We start from the raw sequence: 22,715 nt of genomic DNA, 5'->3' as shown, positions 1-22,715 counted from the left end.
CAGTTCCCAGAGCGGTGCAGAGCAGAAAGCACTCTCCCCTTTTTGAACCCAGCCCCTCTCCACTACGCTGTTGAGGTCCCCTCTTGTGAGGTACCAACAGGCTATACCTTCACCTTAAGCATAAACGCTTTATTGTCACCTAGGGTTCTGAGGCAGGTGGGGCAGATGCATGTCATGGGGGGGGGCAGGGAATGTCCCAATGGCACATCGAGTTGATGGCAGAGCCAGGATCAGCCCTTATTTCTCCTTCTGTCTCCCTACAGCCCCCCAACCCCTATGCCCTTTGATGACTGGGACAGGGTGCAACTGGGTCATTCATGGGCTGCCCTTGGGGCCTTCTTAGATGAATTAATCTGTCCTGAAGGAAGGTTCCCCCCAGCCAGCATCCCCACATCCTCTCATAAGTGCCTTCATCCTGCACCCTCCTCTTTAGCCTGTTAATTGAGAAAGTTAAAAATTAACAGTCACACTTGGTCAGTACCACACCCAGGAAGGTCCTCTATCCCTGTGTTACTTGTGCCAGTCTCCAGCCATTTTTCTGCCCCATAGAGGTTCTCCACCCAGCGCCCTGTGCTGGCTGAGCTTATCAGCCATGCACTGGGCCCTTCAGGCCCAAGCCCTGCATATCCTCCATCCTTCTGCTCCCCGTCCCGCAGCGGCCCTGCTCTGCCTCTCCCAGCTGCCTCCACCTCCCACCCCTCTACCCTCACCGCCCCCCCCATCGCCAGTTCAGGCCAGGACTTGGTCTTCTGGTGCATTCTGCCTTCGGGGTCACCCCTTATGGGCGCACCATCTTACAAACCTCTTCTGACTCCTTGATCTGAGCCCTTGCTTGGCAGGGCTCTAAAGCCTTCCAGTCAGCCGCCCCGGGCCCAAATCCAAAGCGAGAGTCTGTCCCCACCCATCCTGTGACCTCAGCTCCCCGGAAAGGAGGGCGGGGTGGGGGGCAGGCGCTGACTTCAGAACCAGCAGCTCTGTCCGCCGCAAACCGACACCCCAGACCCCCAATCGCAAGAGGGCGGGGCCTGGCATGGGGTCGGGCTGGCACCAAGCCCTCAGTTGGAGAGAAAGTCGATGGCGGCACGCACGGAGCGGTTGGTGCTGACGTCGACGGCGGTGACCTTGATCTCTGTGTCGCCAAACTGCATGGCGGCGCGGATCTCGCGGCGGCCGGAGGACGTGCTGTCGGCGGCCGGCTCCAGCTCGAGGCTGAGCGCGCCACACTTGCGCACGCCTGGGTCGGTGATGAAGCGCGCGTCCTCGGCGGCGCAGCAGTACAGGTTGATGAGCACGCGCCGCTGGCCCGGCCGCGCGGGACAGTAGCTGCGCCGCACCTCCTCGCCCAGGGCTACCGACTGCTCGGCGGCCACGAAGCGCTCGAAGACGTCGGTGCACCAGCGGCGGCCGTCGCGGACCAGCAGTTTTTCGGGCGGGTGGCGCCCGGCCACAAAGCGGTTGAGCACGCCCACGCCGTAGGTGAGCGGCGAGCGGCGCACGCGCACCACGCCCGGCGCCTGCCCGAACAGCACCGCGCCCTTGAGGATGGTGAGGCCCACGTCGTGCGGGACCACCACGCGCAGCCCGCGGGCGCCCAGCGCCGTCTGCACCGCGTGCTGCAGCACAGCCGACTCCGCGAAGCCGCCCACCAGGAACAGCAGCTTCACGCCCTGCACCTCTGGCCGCGCCAGCAGCACCTCTGCGGGAGGGGGCAGGGTGGGGTACAGAGAAGAGGGAACGCGGGGTGAGAGCGAGCCCCAGCCTTGGAGGCTGCCGCGGTGGCCACAGGCACCTCCCCTCCGCCATCCCGTACCCGGATGACAACTAGACACGGTGCGGGGAGGAGAAAGATGTCAGCTCCTACACCCTCAAACGATAGCCGCGTTCGGGGAAACATGGAGCGTTTTCATTGAGTGCTTTGGGCAGTCGTCACCGGCTCTGCTTCTCCCATCACTTCGTGGAGGGCGACAAGGATGTGCATTTGCGTGTACTAAGTGCTCCTGCCGACTGTGCACGTCTCTAGATACTTGAGGTCATTTAAATCCCTGGGATGACACTTTTGGGAACCCGGTACTATTACCCCATTTTATAAACAAGGAAACCGAGGCACCTGACCTCGGTCAGAGAAGAGACTACACACATCATCCCACCTAGTTCTTAATACCCACTACACTGTGTCCTCCAGGTGTTTCAGATGATTCTGGGTCTCATTTCAGTGTACGGGTGTGTGGAGGCTTCCAGGCATTATCACGAACTGCAATCATTCCTGCATCTGAGCGTGAATGTCAGGGTTAGTGGAGGACTCAGGCAGGCACTCACCTATATGCTGGATGATCCCACTGACCGTGGGCTGAAAGAGCTCGTTCATGGCCTCGCAAGACATCCTGAGCATCCCCTGTGAGGACCATTTCACGAAGTTCACACTGTTGGTGAAGGGGGCACAGGCTTATCGGTGGGGGTGTGGGGTTCTACCCCTGCTCCAGGCCAATGTGCCTGGGTGCTGACTGCATAGTGTGTTCCTCCCAGCCCCACTACCCCAGGGGCTTTAGCCGCCTGCCTGGTCCAGTTCCAGGCATGAAGTCCCAGGAGAGGAGCCTCCCTTTGTCTCTAGGCAGAAGAACTAAGGCACACTGGCTGGCACCGTGTGTGTGTGTGTGTGTGTGTGTGTGTGTGTGTGTGTGTGGCGCCTGTGTCCCCTGTGGTGCGGGGAGGAGAAAGATGTCAGCCCTTCTGCCGGGGCTCAAGATTCCTGTCCCAGTTCCCGCCATGGATTCTAGCTGGGATGTTCATGCCCCTCTCCTGCTGTCCACTGGCAAGAAATGCGTGCTGGGCAGTGGGGGCACACTCCCACTGTCCTCTGGGGCCCACGTCCTCCCTTCTGGGGGCCTACCCCACCGGCAAACCCTGCTTGAGTCTGTGGTCCCCAAACCCACCTGCTCCGGCGCAGGGCTGTCTCCACGTTATGGCCTCGCTGTTTGCGGTAGAAGTCGATGAAGGAGAAAGGCAGCGAGATGTTGAGCGCCCCTGAGCGGTGCGGGCCTGCAGTGCGTTTGCGGGCCTCGAAGGCAATGGTTAGATCCACCCAGGCTGCTGGCCGTTGCCTTTTGAAGGTGGTGATGAAGTCCTCGCCGAAGATGCGGCCCAGCAGCTGCTCAAAGGCCAGATCGACGCCCACCGCGCCATAGGGACCGCCTGGCGTCGGCAGGGGTAAAGAGGGGGGCATCAGCGCAGACTCCACCGCCCAGGGGGCGCAGGGGGACCTGGGCACACTGGGTATGAAGGGTGCTGCTGGCTGGCTACTCACCAGATGCCTTGTACAGCTCCTTGAGGGTGCCATGTGGCTGCTCCAGCTGGTGCACGGTCAGGTCCACCGTGCCTCCTCCGCAGTCTGCCACCACGTAGCGGTCTCCTGCGGCGCTGAGCGTGAGCATACACTCCCGGCCTGCTTTGCACCCTCAACTCTGCCTCTCTTCCAGATTCACCCAGCACCCAGCCCCCAGCCCCCAGCCCTGCCCCAGCCCGGAGCCTTGCCTGCAGGGAGGCTGGGGGGGCGGTGGCTGTAAGGGACTTCAGGTGCTTGAACCTTAGGCCACCAGGTTTTGGGGAAAAGTGTTTCCAGGACTCTGCAACCATCCGCGGAAAATGCCAAGGAGAAGTGGGAGTTAGGGGGGTGGCTGAGTGGGGTGGGGCTGCAGGTGACAGGACATGGCCAGGTTAGATGCAGCTGATGGAGGAGGAGGGGTGGGATTTTTAGGGTCTGACACCCACTTCGCGAATGTTCCCTTGCCCCCTATCATATATGTTCCCCGCAGGAACCAAGAAACGTCCCTCGGTCCTTCCTTCCCCACCTGCTTGCATCTCTGCCCACAGCTCTCCAACGCCAGACTCCACCAGGAAGGTGCGGCTGTGGCGGGAACGGCGCAGCTGCTCACGGGCTGGGGGTCAAGGTACAGCAGGACGGTGGCGTTAGAAGGAGGTGCCTCAGCTTGGCCCCCGTCCTCTCACCAGCACCCTCCACGAGCATCTGGACCAACCAGTTCTGAAACTCCTGCTCTACTCCTAACTAGGGGAAGGCAATGCTGAACCTTGAAGGGTCCAGAAAAACACTATGGGGTAAACTCAGGTGCTGTGACCAATAGCTGAGGGGAAGTATTTCTGGCTGCAGGACATTCCCTTAATGCAGGCTGGCTCACAGCAGTGCAAGATTGGGGTTAGGACAGTTTGGAGGATCTTGTGTGGCCAGGGGAGGAGGTCCTGAGGGGTCCAGGGGGGTCATGGGAGATGGCATCTGGAAGAGTGACTAAGATTGATCATAGCTATCTCAGTGCCCAGTGCAGGCACTGGAGCCTGAGCATAGTAGCAGGAGCTCAGGGCTATTGTGGGGGGAAGGGGGATGACAGTTGATGTACTAGGATGGGAAAGGTGACTGGTTCAGGGGCTGTTGAAACTCTTGAAGACCACCTTGGATCAGAGTGGGGGCTGGCTTTCTCCTTTGTTAGTACCTGAGCACCCCTCAGGACAGGTGGTTTCCCCTACCTTCAGATTCAGGACTGGGGCTGAGTCCTACCCTCCTCAGACAATGATCTCCTAGGGCAAGGTGAAATCTCTGTCCTCAGATTGGACTCCCCCAGGTCAAGGCTGTGCCTCCTCCCTCAGACTGAATTCCATCAGAGATGTTTCTGTCCTCTCAGACGGGGCTGGAGAGGGTTGGGGCAGGGGGGTGGGAGGGAAGGTTGTCTCTTCTTCATGTCAGACATGGCTGAGCCTTTGGCCTCAGTGTCCCTCTGACCCTCCCAGGGCAAATGTCATACCATTGGTCAGTGCCCCTGGGGGCAGCTCACCCTGCCGGAAGCTGGAATCAATGGAGCGGCGTTCACCCAGGCGTCCACTGCCCGGAGCCCGGCTGCTTAGGTCCAAGAGCTGGTGTAGACGCAGCTTGCGGCAGTAGACAGAGGCAGCCTCTGGCTCCAGGGCGATGAGTAGTTGCTCTGCATCCTCCCTGGACACCAGGCCAGCCTGGGGATTGGTGGGGGGCGGGCAGGGCCAGGGAATACCGTGGGCCAGGTGTCACACCTAAGATGGCACCTCTGGGCAGCAGCCAGAGCCTATGGATCTCCCAGTTCCTCCCCATCACATCCCACCCATGGTAGGCCCCTCCATGCCACTCAAACTTGGAGCTACCTCACAGCTACCCTGTGACCAGCCTGGGGAGGGGCACAGCCACAGTCAAGAATACCATGGCGTTGCCCATCAGGAAGAGACCCTAGACAGTGAAAACCTAGAGCACCTGGGATCTGCCTCTCCAAGCTGCCCAAGGTGGCCCAGGCTGCAGCAAGGTCCCCCTCACAGGTGCAGGCTTAGCCAGCTGAGCACTGGCTGAGGGTGTCAGCTCAGACCCCAGCACAGTGGGTATGGGTATGGGGGTGTAACGACCAGACGGTGTGTGTGTGTGGGGGGGGTGGTTCCCCTTTGGCTCACTGAACCATTTTCCTTCACCAGGCTGGTGCCAGACAGTAGCCACAGGACTCCCCACTCCCAGGAGAACTCTGATCTAGGCACCAGGAGACAATCAAACAGTGAAATTGCAGGCACCCGGACGGGCCTGCTGAGGGGAGAAAAACACTTGGGATCTGTTATTTCCTGTATCAGGACAGGGGATCCCTCTGGGAAGTACTTTAGGGTTTTGTGGGATTCCCTGGATTCTGATGAGGTGGGGGTTGGGGATGGGTGGGTGTAGAGACTTCCTGCCCAGGGTCAGCCCTTCCTGAACTGGCAGCCAGGGAACGGTGTGGGAGGAAGCAGGGTGGATAAACTGGCAGAGGGCACGAGGGTGGGGGGTGTTTATTCTGGCTGGGCACAGCTTTGCTTTCATCCTGGTCTCTGCAGGGGGGATGCCCACTGCCTCAGGGTTAGCTCTTTCTGGTGACAGACCTGGTGCCTGGGCATGCCTGGCGAACAGGTGTGTGAGGGTTGAGGGTTCTGGTATTTTCCAGGGGGTGTACCAACAGGCCTTTTAGAGGACCTAGGGCATCTTCCTGAGGGCCCAGGGTGAGGACCAAGCAATAAGTCTTGTTCTGGGAGGCTGTGCTCCCCTTCTTCCCCACCCCATCTCACTGGAGGTGGGGGGACTTGAATTGTACACCACCTCCCATTCTCCAGACCTTTGGGCTTCTTATGGTAGGAAGCCCAGCGAGCATTGGTGCAAATCACTTCCCTCCATAGCTGGCGGCTCCTGTGTCCCAGCTGCCCTCTTCTCTGGAGAACTGCCCTCAGCTGAATGGAAACCACGTCCCTTGGAGAACTTTCTCCCACACCCCAAGGAACCAATGACAGGCTGATAGGGATGCATGAAAAGCCAGCCACCTTGCCTCACTGTGGTCAGCTGCTGGGTACAGTTCTTCCTCCAGTGCTCTCCATGAGATCAGGCGGAGGCTAGACTCCGGTTGAGACCACATTCCTGCTCAACTCGTTCTCCTGTCCATTTCCCTCACTCTTGCTCCTGAGAGCTCTTTTCCAATACACCCCATGCACAAGAACCCCTATCTTGGGCTCTGCTTCTAGGAAAGCTGACTTAAGACACAGGTTAAGCCAGCCTGGGCTGTGCCTCTCGTCCCTCTGCTCTCTGTTCCTGCAGGCTCACACCCTCTCTGGTAGCAACAAGCCTCCAAAATGCCCAGCAGGGGAAGGCCAGAGGTCTTTATGCAATGACTGGTTCAGGGTTGTGTGTAAAGGACGGTCTTGGGGGCCTCCCTGGACCCCTCCCGAGTGACTGCCCCCTGCTCTGCCTGCCCATGCTCACCAGGTAGGCAGCCTCACGCATGAACTGCTTGGCGGGCTGTTTCCAGATGGCGGGGACTGTCAACACCCAACGCACAGTGTCCTTCTCTGGCAGCGATGGGCACTGCTCCCTCAGCTCCTGGAGTAGGAGGGGGCAGTGAGGGGTGCGCTGGCTTGGGTTAAGGGGGTTTCTTCAGCCTTCTTTGTATGGGATCTGGAGGAGCTAATCATGCCTCAGGAAGGACTTCCCAGCTGAACTGGAAGAATTCCTAACGCCCCCCTCCCCAACACCTGTACATCCCATGCAATCTCCATCAGATGGAAAGGCAGGGGCTGGAGAAGATGGCTTCTGAGCCCTGATGGATAGGCTGAGAGGAGACAATGGACCTAGGGGTCCGTGCCCCGGTGGGGAGGGATGGGGTCGCAGTGCACCTGAAGGGCATGCTCCTTGAAGAAGCGCAGGGCGTGGGCGAACACCTCCAGGGCAGGCATTTTCTTTCCATTCACAGCCTCTAGCTGGGTCTTCAGGGTGAGATCCTGGCAGGGACACCGGCAATTCGGCAGAAGGCCATAGCTCTGCCCCCACTTCCTGACGACCTCTCTCTCTGAAAATCACCCCCATTTCCTGCTGCCTCGCCTCTAGAGCGTCCCCGCTAATCACACATTAGTTCTGTCTCCAGCCCCTCTCGTCAGCACCGCCTCTCCTTTAATCCTAGCCCCACCCCAGCCCCGCCCCCACTGGCTCCCAAGCTCCGCCCCCTCATCCTCGCCTCTTCTTTTACCTTGCTCCCCTTCCGTAAGCCCCTCCCTTTCCACACTTGGCCCCGCCTCCCTGGCTGGGGCGGCCCCGAGCCAGGATGTGCCTTACAGTAGCGCTGTGGATCTTCATCTTGAACTTCTCGAAGTAGAGCCAGTCTCGTGCCTCCTCAGGGTCCAGATCGTGGTAGTAATCGCGGGCGGTGTAGCCAAAACTGTGAAAGGCGCCCTCCGGGGTCAAAAGCAGGCAGGTGGGGGTCTTCTGGTGGGCCACTCCTGGGTCCCCGCCCTCCCATTTTCTGTGGAGGCACAGGGCTGTCAGTGTGGTCAGAGAAACCCTCCCTTCGTGGGGTTGGGTACTGGCTTGGGGATGAGCTATGCGACCTTGGGCAGGCCACCTAGCCTTCCTAAGGTTCAGTCTTCTTACACGTAATATGGAAATAATAATAGTACCTACCTCTTAGGGTTCTTGTGAAGATGGTGCTGGGCATCCAGTTAAATCTCCATAAATGGTGTTCATGGGATCCGCCCTATCCTGCTTCCTCCCATGAGATACACCTTTGGACTTCGCCTCCCCATACTCTTAAGCAGAAGCAAGCCATCATCTACCTGCCTAGGTCTGGCCTCCTCATGGACCCCTAGAGGACCCCAGCAGAGGCTTTCTCCCAGCCAGACTATTCGCCCTCCTCCAGGCTGTCTTCCACGGCCAAGCTCCTTCAAGGCATTAATCATTCCTATCTGACCCACCTCGGCAGCTACACCCCAGCTGACTGTACCTCCAGCAGTACCCTAAAACCTGAAACAGATTCCAAACCTACCCATCTGCAGGTGCCATCTGGATCTCCACCCAGAACTCCCTGTCTAGTTCATTGGCCTGGCAACTTCTTTCTCCCCTTCCTCTGCCTTCTCAGAGGCCCTGACACCTCTAGGCCAAGCTTATCCCTGCAGGCTTTAGGGGAAGGAACTGGGAATCCAGGCAGAAGGAACAGTATGTGCAAAAGTTTAGAGGTGTGAATGATCTGGGAGAATCAGCTATAGTTTCTATGCAGTCAAAGAAAATCCAGGAATGTTAAAGTCAGCTAAGGAAAAGAGTCAAATGCCATGTCTGAATTCTGTCTTGATGGTTCTTAAGTAGAAGAATGAAGATTCTTAGATTCTTAGATTCATCTGCCATTAGAAAGGTCCCTGGTTGATATTTGTGGTGGGAGCAGTGGTGACCACTGTTCAGCTGCTGGTACACAGCTTTTTGATCATGCCCAGGGCCTACACACCCTTGCAGAGACTGGCCAGGACATGATAGCCCAGATCAAGGCTCAAGCAGACTTGTTGGAGGGCACCTCCAAGGAGATCAAGTCCTGTTCCTGGCAGGCACAACTCAGAAGATGAAGCTTCCAGGGCCAGTGTCGGGTGGAGGCTCTGACCACTCTGGAGTAGAAGTGATGGATGGAAGGAACGATCCATAGGCTTGGAGGGAAATTCTGTGGTTCCCTGGGCTGTGCTGGGAGAGTATGAGGGAAGACCCAAAGTGGCCAAACAGGAGAAAAAGAAGACAGGACAGGCCAAGCAGTGGGTGTAGAACTGCTGCTTTGTTAATGCTTTGCCCACCTTTGACCAGAAGAAGGGCCCCAGTGCCAACTCTTAAGTCCTTAATCCTGGCTTTCACTAATAAAGCCAGTCAAAGAGAGAGAGAAAGAAGAAAAAGGAAGGTCACAGTCCCCAGGTGGCAACAGCTTGGAGGGGAGGAAAAATGGAGAAGGAATACCAGAGAGAAGGATATTTATTGCTCCCATCCAGGTGAGAGAGGGTGAGGCTGAACTTAGGGTTGGTGGCCATGGAAAGAAGTGGCTGGGTGTTCCAGAGATATTAGGAAGATAGAGATTACAGGTCTCGGTGGCTGGTAGAGGTGGAGAGGCAAGCCAAGATGTCCTCCAGTACTTCCAGTGACTGTCCTCTCCACAAGACAGAGGGACAGTGTCCTTGCTTGGTCCTCAGCCCCAGCATGGAATCCAGCATGGCCTCAGTCGCTTACGGGATGCCCTGCAGCTCCTAGAGGGCTGTAACCTGTGTGGCCTTGTGTGGAGGTGGATGGAGCAGAGAAAGGGGAGGACGGTTCCTGTGCATACAACACAGGTCGGCTGTATCTGTGAGGAAGCGACCCTTACGTTTGTCTCCTACCCTGCCATCTACCCTCCCCGGTCCAGGCGAAGCCCCTCAGCTCCCCTGTCCCAGTGTGGGTTAGAGCTTTGGGGTCTTCTAGAAAGCTCTTCCACCTATTGGCTGCAGCTACACTAAGACACATTCAAAGGATCAGGGTTTTGAGGCCTGGAGGGGAGTGTCAAAAAATGGAGCGTTTGGGGGCACCTGGGTGGCTCAGTCATTAAGCGTCTGCCTTTGGCTCAGGTCATGATCCCAAGGTCCTGGGATAGAGCTCCACATCGGACTCCCTGCTGGAGGGAAGCCTGCTTCTCCCTCTCGCACTCCCCCTGCTTGTGTTCCCTCTCTAACTATGTCTCTCTCTCTCTCTCTCTCAAATAAATAAAATCTTTTAAAAAATGTATTGCTCAAATAAAGCTCGGCTACATCAGAATGGGTTCTTTGCACATCTCCTTCCCAACAACTGTGTGCCCTGTTACCTCAGTGACCCCTCTGATCCTTCACGTCTTTGACCTCCACTGAGGGGCTCACCCTAGCAATCTGCGTGTCTCCCGCACACACATCCCAGCACAGGTGTTTGAGGAAGGCTAGTCATCACAGCAATTTTTGTAATAGTGAACGATTAGGGGGAAGAAGCCTCTTAAAACCATCAACAGAAAAATGGGTGAATTATGACACATCCATACTGTGGGATACTAGGCAACTATTAAAAGAAATTGTGCCTTCAACAGAAGCTGATACAGAGAACAGGCATGTCAACCAAGATGCATGCTCAGAGCCCAAGGGAGCTTGAGCCCAAGGTGGCTGCCTTGTTTGTGTTGTTTGCTTGGTGTCTTTTCTTCTTCCTTTTCAATGAAAAAATAATGCAGGTGGATTTGAAAGCAAAAGAAAGAAAAAAAGAAAGAGGGAAAGGAAAGGAAAAGAAAAGAGAAATGAAATGAAATTGTGGCTTTATGTGTTGACACAAACATCTACAAAATAATGTTGGAAGTTTAAAGTAAGGCAAGTTGTAGGATATCCCACTTTTATTTATTTATTTAAGGTTTTATTTATTTATTAGACACACAGAGAGAGAGACCACAAGTAGGCAGAGAGGCAGGCAGAGAGAGAGGGGGAGGCAGGCCTTCTGCTGAGCAGAGAGCCCGATGTGGGGATCGATTCCCAGGATCTGAGATCATGACCTGAGGTGAAGGCAGAGGCTTAACCCACTGAGCCACCCAGGCACCCCTCCCACTTTTATTTAAAAAAATACATGTATATGTATATATGCGTGTGTACTAGGGATGGAGGGAGCTCTGGGCAGACTCCATGTGGTCCTCAGTGATAGTCCTTCTGAGACCAGGCCCAGCCCCGGGACTGAGGACCCCTGACCCCATCTCCCAGCCCAGCCACCCTCACCTCATCATGTGGATGGCTTCAGGATCACTGGCGAAGCTGAAAGCATAGCCACTGGAGGTGGTGCCAAAGTCGATGGCCACCACCACGGAGAAGGGAGCGTGCTGGGGGGCCCGGGTCTCGGGCTTCTGTGAGGGCAAGACCCAGAGTCAGGCAGCAGCCAAGGGCTGCGTGCCCGAGCCCCTCCTCTTTTCTGGCTGTATTCCCAACTGGCGCTGCCTCCAGTTACCTGCCCGGGCTCCCCTCCCCTCCCCAGGCTCCAGGCTGAGCTGCCAACTACGCAGAATCCCAAGGCCTCTCCGGTCGCCCTCTGTAGCCAGGGCTTAAGCTCCTGCTTTCCTCTTTGGGTTCCCGCCTGCCCTCTGCCTGACTGGCCTGACCCCACCCTCAGCTCACATCTTCTCAGGGCAGCTCCAGTAACACACGGACCTGTGTATATTTGACCCCCCAGATGTCTGTGGCCACAGTGAGACAACCAGACTCTGTCGGTTTTATGGCAGAGGAGAAAGGCCAGTGCACAGGCCCACTGCGGTTCCTTCCCTCTCCCAGGCCAGGCCTGGGCTCCGGAGAACAAGGCAATCCCCAAGCTGGATCATTAGGCGGAGGCCATCCTGGGTGGGGTGACCCAGGGAGTTCGAGGGAGGGTTACATCCTGGATACTTCAAGCTAGTAGTTTCCAAACTAATTTTTAGCAATGTGTCTTGTCTCTCCCAGATATAACTTGTATTCAGGGAGGGCTGTGGTCGACAGGAGGGGGAGCAACTCTAGGAGGCCGAGTGCTCTAAGGACCTGAAGTCACTAGAGGCTCAGAAGTCCCCCAGCCCTAGGCAGGCTCTGGTCCATGGATGGCATTCTGGAGCAGGGCTGTTTGGGTGGAAGTTACGTGGGGCTCACCGGAGTAGAACTGTTACCCCTACAGTCCTAGGTCACTGGAGGCTAACTCTTCTGGGGGGGATATGAATGGAGTGTGCAGGGGTAAGAGGCATGGTGCCACCTCTAGCCCAGCCCTGGCCCTGCCAGGCCTCTGCCAAACACCAGGCCTTGTTCTCTGGAGCACGCCCATCTCCATAGCACCCAGGCCACCCACCACCGGGAGCCCTGCTCCCAAGCTTACTGGAGACTGCGAGGGTGTGAGTGGGGCAATGCCACAGCTTTCCTGGGTCCTTGGGGAGCCGGGCGGGCTAGGCACGGGGGACCGCTCAGGGCTGGAGCCTGCAAAGAGAGGGCAAGTCACTCTAGCACAATCAGGGTAGGGGCGGGTGGCCAGGCCCTGGGAGGTTCTCCATCAGTCCTTGCTGGACTGAGGCAAGGGACACTCTGTAGGGGAAGAGGGACTAGTGGGGGAGGGGAGGAAGGACAAGACTGAGGCAGGGGCAGACTAACAGTTTGTTGTCCATCTGAGGTGACCTTCCCCTGCAGGGTAACCCATACCTCACCTAGTGTCTTCCCCAGCATCCCTCAGACACAGCAGGGGAGGGAAGAGACAGAGAAGCACTATGGGGGATGGTGGGGGGGAACCTGAGTCTAGAGACAGAAGGGCAGGAGAGATGGGGTGGGTGGAATCCTGGGGTGGAGGGTAGAGAAACCAGAAAAGGTGGGGAACTGCAGATGGAACTGAGGCCGAGGTGGGGCTCCTCCGCTCCCCAATAGAGTTTGGCCAAATGGTCCTGATCAGGACCCGAGGGAATCTGCCTCCCTCCCTTCAACCCTCCCTCCCTCCACTAAGGGCCAAGCATAGGCCCAGCTGGCTGCTTGGTCAGGATCGAGAAGGGGAACAGTACTTCCCGTGGCCCAGCCCTGAGCTGGGGGGTGTCCACAACACTAGGAAGTTGGATTCTGAGCCTCCCTTCCCCAGGAACGTGGAGCCGGCATTTGGGGGAAGGAGGCCCCACTGAAACCCCCTCGCAGGCTCAGGACCAAGTTGGATCTTTGTTGGGAGGGAGCAGAGAAGCTCCAGAAGGCAGCCCAGAGCTTGGCTTGGAGGATCAGGCAGCTTAAGGGCCTGCCTGGCTGGTCATTTCCTAGGTGTGGGCTGGTAGTGCCTCATCACCACACTGGGCCCTGAGAAGGCCCCTGCCCAGGGTACTGGGGCGCCCTGAGATTCGGGTGTGGGGACAGGAAGGCTGGCCCGGGAGGCTGACAGGGTCTGGTGTGAAGACCTGTGGACATGTTGAACTGGTCTGGCAGGATTCAGGCTGAGCCAGGCCTGGGGCCTATGTTTCTTCAGCAGCTGTCCTGCCTTGTGCCCTACTAGGTCCCCACTCTTCCTGGTGTTGGGGTACCCCAGGAACATATGTGAGGCATGAGGGGACTCGAAGTGCCTGGCCAGGGCCAGAGTCTGTCTTGAGGTGCCGGAGGGTTCTCCCAGGGCTCCTTTTTTCTAGGTGGCAGGTCCGGGCTTGGGCCCTGCCAGCAGCCCCAGCTTGAGGGGCTGAGCTGCTGTGGCTTGAGCCTGGGAAGGCAGGCAGGAAGGAAGGCCCAGCCCGCCAGGTCTTTGTTAATGGACTTCCTGAGGAGTGTCCCTCCTGCCTCCTGGCCTCCCACCCCTGCAGAGAATGTAGAGCCTGCTCCCAGGCCAGGCCGCAGGCCACTGCAGGCATATACACACAGAATTCCATGCGTGCAAAGCCACCTGCCAATACACATGCTCTCACACGAGGCCCTGCACACAGAGACCTGCCCGCAGGAAGACACAGACACAGACACACACACTCATACCAGGTCCCGGGTACACAGACCCTCCTCAAGACACCCACACTCAGATAGTCCTGGGAAGAACTCCTGCACCGTGCACACACACACTCAAAGACACACACTTAACGTACACAGCCCTGTGTGCACCAACCTTTCTGCACACACACACTTGCTCAGCAATCTCTTCTGGGAGAGGCACCCATGGGCAGACCAGGGGTGGGTCTCAGTGCCAGGGTGAATGCAGTGGTGGGTCAGGGCCAGGGTTGGGCCGGGGGGAGGGGAGACTTACCGATGTACAGCCCCTGCAGACCCATGTCTGGGACCGCCAGCATCTTTGCAGGCCTGGGTCTGTGAGCAGGAACAGACAAACAGAATGGCATTTATTTGTTCCCTTGTTTCCTCCCTGAATGCTTATTTATTTTCTTTGCTTGCTTTTGGCTGAAGTTCTTTGAAGCGAGTCCCAGGCATCGTGTTGTTTCACCTATAAATTCTTTAATATGTCTCTCCAACAGATAAAGATTTTTAAAAACAGGGTCACCACACCGACCTCATGTTTAATAGTACGAACAGTAATTTCTCAGGCTCATCTAACGTTCAGTCCCACAGTCCCCACTTGTCTCAGAAAACATCTCAACAGCGGCTTTGTTGGAATCAGGTTGTTCCTGCATGTTTTCAAGTGCCCACTCTGTGCCAGGTGCTGGCGGACATCTGCGACCCAGAGAGACACTGCTGCTGCCCCAGAGGCCCACAGCCTGGTGGGGAGACGGATAAGGGTCAGAGAATCACCCAAGTGCATTTGAGGTTACAAACGATGCTGTCAAGGTCACAGCTGGATATAAATAAACCAGGCAGAAAGGCTTGGTAAGGCTGGAGAGAGAGGCTGGGCTAGGCTGGGCTGGGCTGATCCTGTAGGCAGGCCCTTGGGGACCCTATTTCATTTATTTATTTACTTTTATTTTTGAAGATTTTATTTATTTATTTGAGAAAAAGAGAGAGAGAGCACACGTGAGCAGGGGGAAGGGGCAGAGGGAGAGGGAGAAGCAGACGCCCCTGCAGAGCAGGGAGCCCAAGGAGCTGAGCTCCACCCCAGGACCCTGAGATCACGACCTGAGCTAAAGGCAGACAGACAGCTGAGCCATCCAGGCAGCTCTTGGGCTCCCTATTTTAGATCTGGTTTTATATGAAGGGCAACACCAAATCTGGAAAGGTCTGAAGTAGCAGAGTAGAGATGGCAGTGTGACCTGCATTTTACAAAGCCTCCCAGGCTATAGGGAGGGTGCAGATCATAGCAGCTGGCAGGGAAGCAGAAGCCCCATCAGGGTTCCAGGCAACAGAAGATGGTGGTGGCTGTGTGTCTTGAGACAGAGGTGGAGTTCTGAAGATCGAGGGTAAAAGTTAGAGGTTAAGGTTAAGTTAGAGGGTAAAATCAACAGGGCTGGGTGCCTGGGTGGCTCAGTGGGTTAAGCTTCTGCCTTTGTTCAGGTTGTGGTCTCTGGGTCCTGGGATCGAGCTCCGCATCACGCTCTTTGCTCGGCAGGGAGCCTGCTTCCCCTCCTCTATCTCTGCTTGCCTCTCTGCCTACTTGTGATCTCTCTCTCTCTGTGTCAAATAAATAAATAAAAACCTAAAAAACCCAAAAAACCCAACAGGGCTGACAGCAGATGGCCAGACTGGATATGGGGGTTTTGCGAAGAAGCAGGTGTCAAGGGTGACATTGTCCGACTGGAGCTCGGAGGTGGACAGTGAGGTGGAGAATACTGGAGAAGGTGGGGCTGGCAGGGGCCAGGGGCAGAGTTCTGGGTGCAATTTTGCAACCGTGGAGAGAATAGCCTAAGGGGCTGGCTGGTGTATGATGCAAGCTCAGAGAAAGCTGAGATGGAGAGGCGCCTTTGGGAGTCTTGGTTCCCGGAGGTGCCTGGTGAGGAGTCGTGCGGGAAGAGAAGGGAGCACCAGCACAGAAGGCTGGCTGGGGGAAGGCGGGCTGCCCGAGGAGTCCAGATGCCTGCTATGGTTTCAGGAAGATCTCAGATCTAAGAGATGTGCATGAAATTAGATGCCTTTAGAGGTTATTTGATGAGTCTCGAAACACCTGTTTTAATGGCCCAGGGCCAGCATTTTGGCAGAACGATGGAAATGAGGTACAAGTCAAGGGAGCCTAGGCAAGAAGCGAGCAGAGCTAAGGAGAACACAGTGGGCACTTACAAGAAACTTGGCTGAGATCAGGAGCTGGTGGGAGGACAGTAGCTAGAGGAACGGAAAGCTCGAGGAGGGGGGGATGGGTTTTCATTTTCCTTTCTAAGATGGGAGGAACCTGAGTTTGTGTCTGTGAAGTTCTAGGGGCTGGGCTAGAGGCAGCAGCATTGCAGCCCCTGCATTGCAATCAGAAATGCAGAACCTCAGGTCCTGCCCAAGAACTAACGAGTCAGAACTTGCATTTTAACAAGATCCTCCGTGGTTCTGGGCACATTCAAGTTTGAGAGGTGCTCCTTGATGTGTCCCTGGGCCAGTCATCACCCATGCCACTATCCTCACCTGTGGACCTGGCAGTCCCCCCAGATTAAGGTGAGGCTGCTCAGAGCCCACTCCCTCTCTGTAGTCAGTGGCCTGATCAGGAGATTTGCTAATAGAACACAGGCAGACACAGATCTGGACGCCATGACATGTAAGCACACACATGAACATGCATGTGCACGCCCTTGCTCACACACAGTTGACACAGCCCAGCCCCAGGGCAGATGGACACTCAGGCATATCCAGAATATTCCCCCATGGCCAGCACCATAGAAATTTCCAGACACCTACAGTCGTGCTGCCACACTGTTGCGGCACATGTTGGAGGCCCAGGAATGCCTGTTTGTGGGCACTCAGAGTTGCAGGGTGGTGCTCAGAAAAGGGAGAGCAAATAGTGGGCATGGGTATGAGCCCTGAGAGCCAGACACAGGCTCAGCTCAGGGGAAGGGAGTGGTGTGCGGGAGGATGTTCTCCCCAGCCCTAGCAGCTGATTGTGCATGTCTTCCCAACTCTGCACTGATTGACAACACCTGGGAAACTTAAAACCAGCCATGATGGAAGCATTTACACCACTGAAATTGGCAAACACTATATATCAGGTTTTTCTCCCTCTGAGAGAGTTGAATGAAAACATTCACCAGCGCACACGTGGCTAGATCAAGGCCACAAGGGAGAAGCCCTATGTATGCTTGTCTTGATTCTTCAGCAAATACTAAGCATTTCTTTGTTTGTGTCAGGCTCAGTGCTAAGTGGCTGAATGAATGAATGGCTTTTCTGGACCAATGCTATTGTTTTTGGAGGAGAATCAATCTAGAACCACCAGGAAAAAAAGACTCTGGAGTCATCACTCTAAGCTGGATTCCATGTCCAAACTGTGTGCTACAATCCTCCAGCTATCTGAAGCTGCCTGTTCCAATTATCTCCCATCTCTGAGTATGTGAACACAGAGTGCCCCTCCTCGGGGGTCTCAGGGTAGGCAAGGGCCTATTACGGCATCTGGTCAGAGTACATCATGTCACCTCTATGTGCTTCAGTGTCTATCCTATAAAATGGGTCACACAAGGGCTTGTTAAGACTGACAAGTTCTGGGGCACTGAGTAGCTCCGTCGGTTAAGCATCTGCCTTCAGTGCAGGTCATGACTCTGGGGTTGTGGGATCGAGCCCCGCATCTGGCTCCCTGCTCAGCGGAGACCTTGCTTCTCTCTCTCCCTCTGCTGCTCTCCTGCTTGTGCATGCCCTCTCTCTGTCAATCAATTAATAAAATCTTAAAAAAAAAAAAGTGACAAGTCCAGGTAAGGAAGGTGGTTGATAAAGGCAGGACTTGGACAGATGAGAGCAGTTGTTCTTTTCCTTCATAGTATAGATTCTAAATTTTCTCTTGTTATAAGTTTTGGTCTTTAAAAAAAAAAATTTTATTTATTTATTTGAGAGAGAGAGATAATGAGAGAGAGCATGGTGGGATGGGGGCGGGTGACAGGGAGACGGAGAAGCAGGATTAGCAGACTCGTGGAGCAGGGAACCTGACACAGGGCTTCATCCCAGCACCCTGGGAATCATGGTCCAAGCCAAAGGCAGAAATTTAACACTTACCTGATGAAGCCACCCAGGTGCCCCAGAAATTTTGGTCTTACTGAGACTTATTCTAATCATTCTGAGTTCTTTAGCGAGGGAGGGAGGACTTGAATCCCTCTGTGTTAGAGGAGGATCCTGATGATTCTTTGAGAGATGGAGGCAGAAGGGGGCGGCAGCCTTGTGTGTCTTTGGGACACCTCCCCACCATGCATACACACCCAGAAACATTTAAGGACAGTGCTAATCATGAGGCACTCTGAGTGGGACTCGGAGAGTCACTCTAATCATGAGTGCTAATCAGGACAACACTCGTTCCCCAAAGCTAGGACTGGGCAGTAGCCATAGCTGGAGATGGGGCAAAGTAGACCCCCACCCCAGGGGCCCACTAATTTCAGACTGGTGATGCTTAGGGGTTTGAGCATAACTGGGTAGGGCAGTTTGATTTACACAGAAAGTAACTTCATTTCCTGGCAACAAGCACAGACTAAACTCTGGCCCTAGCCTGACCCCTACCCTGCTCACAGACATCCCCTTCACCCTCCTATGGACTGATCCCTAGCCCCTGGCTTCATATTGCTCTCTCATCTCGAGCTTCATATTGACGCCTGGCCCTGACTTCTACCCAATAGATATGACCTATCTTTCACCCGGGGCCAGGACAGGGTGTGGCTCAGTCCAAGAACTCGGAAACTGAGACTCCCATTCTAGAATGCTTCCCAGACTCACAAAAGCGAAGGACTTTGGGCCTGATGGAGAATATTCTCCAAGAATCTCTTCCTGGAGAGGGGAAATTAAGGCTGGATACTTATGTCCCCAAAGAGCACTGAGGGTACATGGTGTTGCTGGATTTCAGCGCTCCACATACCTGTCCTCTGCCCATGAGGACAAAGAGCCCACCCAGATCTTTACAGTACCCCTCTCTCCCCTGCACGCTTCCCTTCACTGGACCCTGCCTCTCCTGTCCACTGTTTTCTGCTCAATATCCTGCCAGCTCTTTAATGGAACAGGACCCTGTCAGCAGGCAGAGAGGCCACAGGCATTTCTCCCAAGCCACAGACTAGACCAACCAGGGCCAAGAACCGACAAATGAGCAATGGCACCCAAAGGGCTGCCCCAGTCTGTCTGTGGAAAGGAACCCTCAAGGAGAGGGACCATGAGGAGCCTGTGGGGTAGGGGGGCTGCCTCCTGGGCTGGGGCAGGGGGAGGCATAAATGGCCTTGCACGGGCCCCTCCCTGTCCTCAGCTTTTTTCCCCCACACATCCTGCCCCACCCCCGTTGGGTCCTCATCACCGCAGCAGTCAGTTCACAAATCGGTTCACAAACAACCTCTGTCCGGCAGAGCCCACTGAAGCCCCTCCCATCCTCTGCCCACCAGTACCCCCTCACCTCCCTTACCTTCTAGGGCTCCAGGGCTGCACTTGGTCTCACAGGGAGACCATATTTTAGAGCTCACTCTTTCCCAGTCTCTCTGCCCCGCAGGAGCTTGCTTTACAAACTGTGTCCACTGCCCAGACATGGAGCCCAGACGCCTGGCCACCTGGGCCCCCCAGCCGGCCTCACAGAAAGAAACCAGAGGTCCCTGTGCGGAGGCCTGCCCACAGTCAGGAACTGCAGCATCCTGGCCACTGTGCCACTCTCGAGCTTCCCGGACCATAGGCCCTAGGAACCCCCTTCCTCGACCAGGTGACCCCCCCCCCCCTCAACCCCAGGTCTCCACCTCTGGCGTAGGCATTGTATCCTCCACAAACTGGCTTACTGGAGCAGACCTCCCAGCTCCCAAACCCCACCCCTACCGGGGCACAGGGGTCTACTCAGTCCCCCAACCTCCGCAGAGCCGGTGTGGGGTCCCGACGCCAGGGTGGGAGCCCACCATCGCCGCTCCAACTGCTATTCTGAACCCGCAGCCCCACTGGAGAGAACGGCTTGAAGGATCTGTCCCCAGCCCGGCTGCCCAGGGTTAGTCTTTCCGGGGGCGGGGGGCCCTCAGCCGACAGCCCGGGACCCCAGGACGGCACACACCTAGCCACCTAGCCGACGTTCTCCTCTGGGAGCCCGCTCAGAACTCACCTCCGCCCTCCCGACAGCTCGACCTCCGTCCAGCCGCCTCGATCCCGGGCCCGCAGCCCGTGGTTGTGCCCCGCCTCGGCGGCCGCTGCCCTCGACGTGCGCCCAGCCCGCGCCTCCGGCTCGCCCCGCGCCGCCCACCCCGGCCGCCGCCCCCTCCCCCAGGCCGGATGGCCGCGCGCTCCCTGCCCAGATGTGCGAGGCCGGGGCGGGGCCTGCCTGCGCGGGCCTCTCCGAGGGGCCCACCCCGACCCCGCGTCGCGGCCCCTCCCTGCGCCCCTCCAGCGCCCCGCCGCTGCGCCTCCCCACTCCGCCCAGCCCGCAGACCCGGGGGTGGGAGGGAAGGGTGAGGAGGGGAGGTGGAGGGAGGGAAGAGGAATTCCAGACCCCTCGTCGGCCTCCTGCTGCCGGCAGGCGGCGGAGGGGCTCCCCCTCCCCTCCCCAAAGGGCCCACCTCGGGGCTCAGATCAGGCCAGCGCAGCTCGCAGCTCGAAACTCCCGAGCCTATAGCGGCTGGTGAGGGAGGGTCCTGGCCCCAGACCCCTCCCGTCCCCTGGCCCAGACTCCTTTCACTCCCCAGCCCATCCTACTCTCCTCCCCGCCCCCCCCCCCAACCCTAGCCAGGTCTCCAAGGGTCAGACAGAAAAGGCGGAATCCAAGGTGAGGTCAGCCCCTTGGGCCCCAGGCTGGGGCCTAGCTCTGTCCTTGATGAAGCTTGGAGCATTGAGGAAGGGTTCTCGAAGGCTGGGGCCCCATTTCTGGCAGGGGGCTCATTGGGAACTCACCCAGCCTCCTTAAAGAGCACCCAGCCCCTTTCCTTAGAGCGCTCACAGCCTTCCGGTCCTAACCAGGCCCTGGGTGGGGGTGGGGGTGGGGGTGGGTGGGGAGATGCTCAGACATGGCTCCAAACAGGGGTTTGCCAGATGGAGACCCCTCTCAGCTAAGCCCCTCTGAGGCAGCTAACTTACCTTGCCCTCCATCACCTCCTGGTTCTGGAGGGCCTAGGCCCGGCCCACTGCCCATCTTTAAAAGCTCGTCAGCTAAAGTGCCACATTTCCTGGGCTTGTTGCCCTTCTGATCCAGGGCACTGCCCTGGAGCACCCCTGCAGCAAGGCCGGGGTTGGGGTGTGCTGCACCAGAGGGCTCGGTCCGTCTGTAGCTAGTCAGTAAGCCAGCAAAGCATCCAATCAGCAGCCTCCACTGGCTGCTCCAGGGAGTGTGTGCGTCTGCGAGTGTGAGTGCGGCTCTGGATGCCAGTGACTCCATGTTCATGTGTTCAGTGCGTCTCTTGGGACGTCTGTGTGACTGTGTCTTTGTGTCTGTGTATATGATAGATGTGTGTCTTTGTGCATGTGTTTGGACTTGTCTGGGTGTGTGACAGGTGTGTGACGGGGGCTGTCAGCCCTGCTTGTCATTCCAGAGGTTAAACAAAGCCTGGGAGGGCCGACGTGGCTGCAGGGGAGTATATGGGGACAAGGCAAAGGGTCTGGTCCCGCCAACGCAGCCTGTCTCTCCTTTTCCTTTGCCTTTCCACTGTGCTTTCATTCCCGCCCGACCTGGAGCTCTACCTATTGGCTCATCTCTGAGGGCTTCACTCTGAGCAGGAGTAAGAAGACTCATGGTAAGGGGTTCTCAACCCTCGGCATCCTCCCACTTGGCAGCCTTCTGTCCCCACCCCACCCCCCATTTCAGGCCCTCTCAGTCTGACTTGGGACTCACAGGCCCCACCCTTGGGCAGCTTCCAGTCTAACAGAAGAGAAGGACAGCAAATAATCCCAGTGAATCCTCAAATTCGAGAATGTTTGACTCAGTTGCCAGCAGGTTTGGGCCCAGGAGGTCATGCACAAGGATCCTGCAGAGCCCCTGCCTTTACCACCCTCTCTCTGTGCCCTTGCAACACCCTCCTCTCCCCTCCCAGGGCCACTGTGGTCCCACCCACTGACCTCACCGCGGCTTTCTGCTTCTCCCGGGGTGGGGAAGCTGGAGGAAGGCTCAGCCTCTGAGAGTATCCTCCCAGGAGCAGCCTGTCTCCAGGCCAGGCTTTCCCACTCTGACCTTGGCTCATCTCTCGAGGATGCCCTGCCCTTCCAGCCCATTTCTATGATGCAAATGAAGGTCGTTCTCCAAAGTGCAAGCCTGGCTCCATTCCTTCATCACCTATATTCTCTGGGGCTCCCTATTACCTACGGGAGAAGATCCAAGTGATCCAAGGTGTGGACGGCCCTTGGTTGACCTCTCAAGCTCTCCTTCCCAGACTAACCTCCAGCCTCCTCTCCAGGCCTTTGAACACAAGCTCCAGAGCTCTGTTCCTCCTGGACCAGGCCCCTAGCCCTGACCTGCTCAGCAACATTCTCCTTTCCCTTGAGCCCTCGGAAAGAAACTGGCCCCTTGGACCCTGCTGTGGGTGCTGTGTCAGTTGGGAGAGGCCCCAGCCCTGGTGATCACTAGGGGTCTCTCAGGAAAATGCGGGGTTGAGAAGGCAGAAGCAGGGCTCTCCTTTCCCAGTGCCCACATCCTGGCCCAATGTGGCAGACCAGCAGGAAGTTTCAGCCCAGGGCGTCTCAGTCTCCCCTCCCTCCTGCCCAGGCCCGGCTACTGGCTCTGCCCCAGCTCACACCGCCCCCTTCCCCCCACCATGCACAAATACACACCTGTAGGGAGGGCAGGTGCCTGTAGACTTATTCACCAGTAGACTTTGTTGACTGAACCCCACAGTGTGCTGGTGCCTAGCTGGCTAGCTTACCCTGCCACCAAACACGTGGCAACAGGGCCCTCCATCCTCATTGTACAGAAG

The 22,715-nt window shown here is 56.9% G+C and overlaps 1 protein-coding gene across 2 annotated transcripts; it reads right to left on the bottom strand.

The window, feature by feature from the left end:
* Positions 1–108: 108 nt before the first annotated feature.
* HSPA12B (heat shock protein family A (Hsp70) member 12B) lies at positions 109–20,075 on the bottom strand. 2 transcript variants are annotated; one of them, XM_059133832.1, is made up of 13 exons: positions 19,925–20,050; positions 14,063–14,121; positions 12,194–12,291; positions 11,083–11,207; positions 7,643–7,829; positions 7,207–7,311; positions 6,797–6,913; positions 4,839–5,013; positions 3,846–3,932; positions 3,302–3,406; positions 2,931–3,189; positions 2,317–2,420; positions 109–1,696 (listed from the first exon to the last, which is right to left on the bottom strand). In XM_059133832.1, the coding sequence occupies exons 2-13, from the start codon at positions 14,103–14,105 to the stop codon at positions 1,056–1,058; spliced, it is 2,046 nt and encodes a 681-aa protein (XP_058989815.1). In that variant the 5' UTR covers positions 14,106–14,121; positions 19,925–20,050; the 3' UTR covers positions 109–1,055. The 2 variants fall into 2 exon arrangements, with proteins under 2 accessions (XP_058989815.1, XP_058989816.1); XM_059133833.1 differs by lacking the exon at positions 11,083–11,207 and having other exon boundaries at positions 19,925–20,075.
* Between the last annotated feature and the right edge of the window lie 2,640 nt (positions 20,076–22,715).

This window comes from Mustela lutreola, chromosome 9, assembly GCF_030435805.1.
Source record: "Mustela lutreola isolate mMusLut2 chromosome 9, mMusLut2.pri, whole genome shotgun sequence".
In the NCBI taxonomy this organism is placed as follows: domain Eukaryota; kingdom Metazoa; phylum Chordata; class Mammalia; order Carnivora; family Mustelidae; genus Mustela; species Mustela lutreola.
The sequence above is the reverse complement of the archived record's forward strand: the minus strand, read 5'-3'. Positions and strand labels throughout refer to the sequence as shown.

What these genes read in the sequence shown, in the direction of transcription:
- HSPA12B (XM_059133832.1), bottom strand. Translation starts at nt 14,105, where the DNA reads ATGCTGGCGGTCCCAGACATGGGTCTGCAGGGGCTGTACATCG. An exon ending in TGAAGATCCACAGCGCTACT is followed by an intron (nt 7,312 to 7,642) that starts GTAAGGCACATC and finishes TGTCCCTGCCAG; the next exon opens with GATCTCACCCTGAAGACCCA. An exon ending in ACAGCCCTGCGCCGGAGCAG is followed by an intron (nt 2,421 to 2,930) that starts GTGGGTTTGGGG and finishes CTTCACCAACAG; the next exon opens with TGTGAACTTCGTGAAATGGT.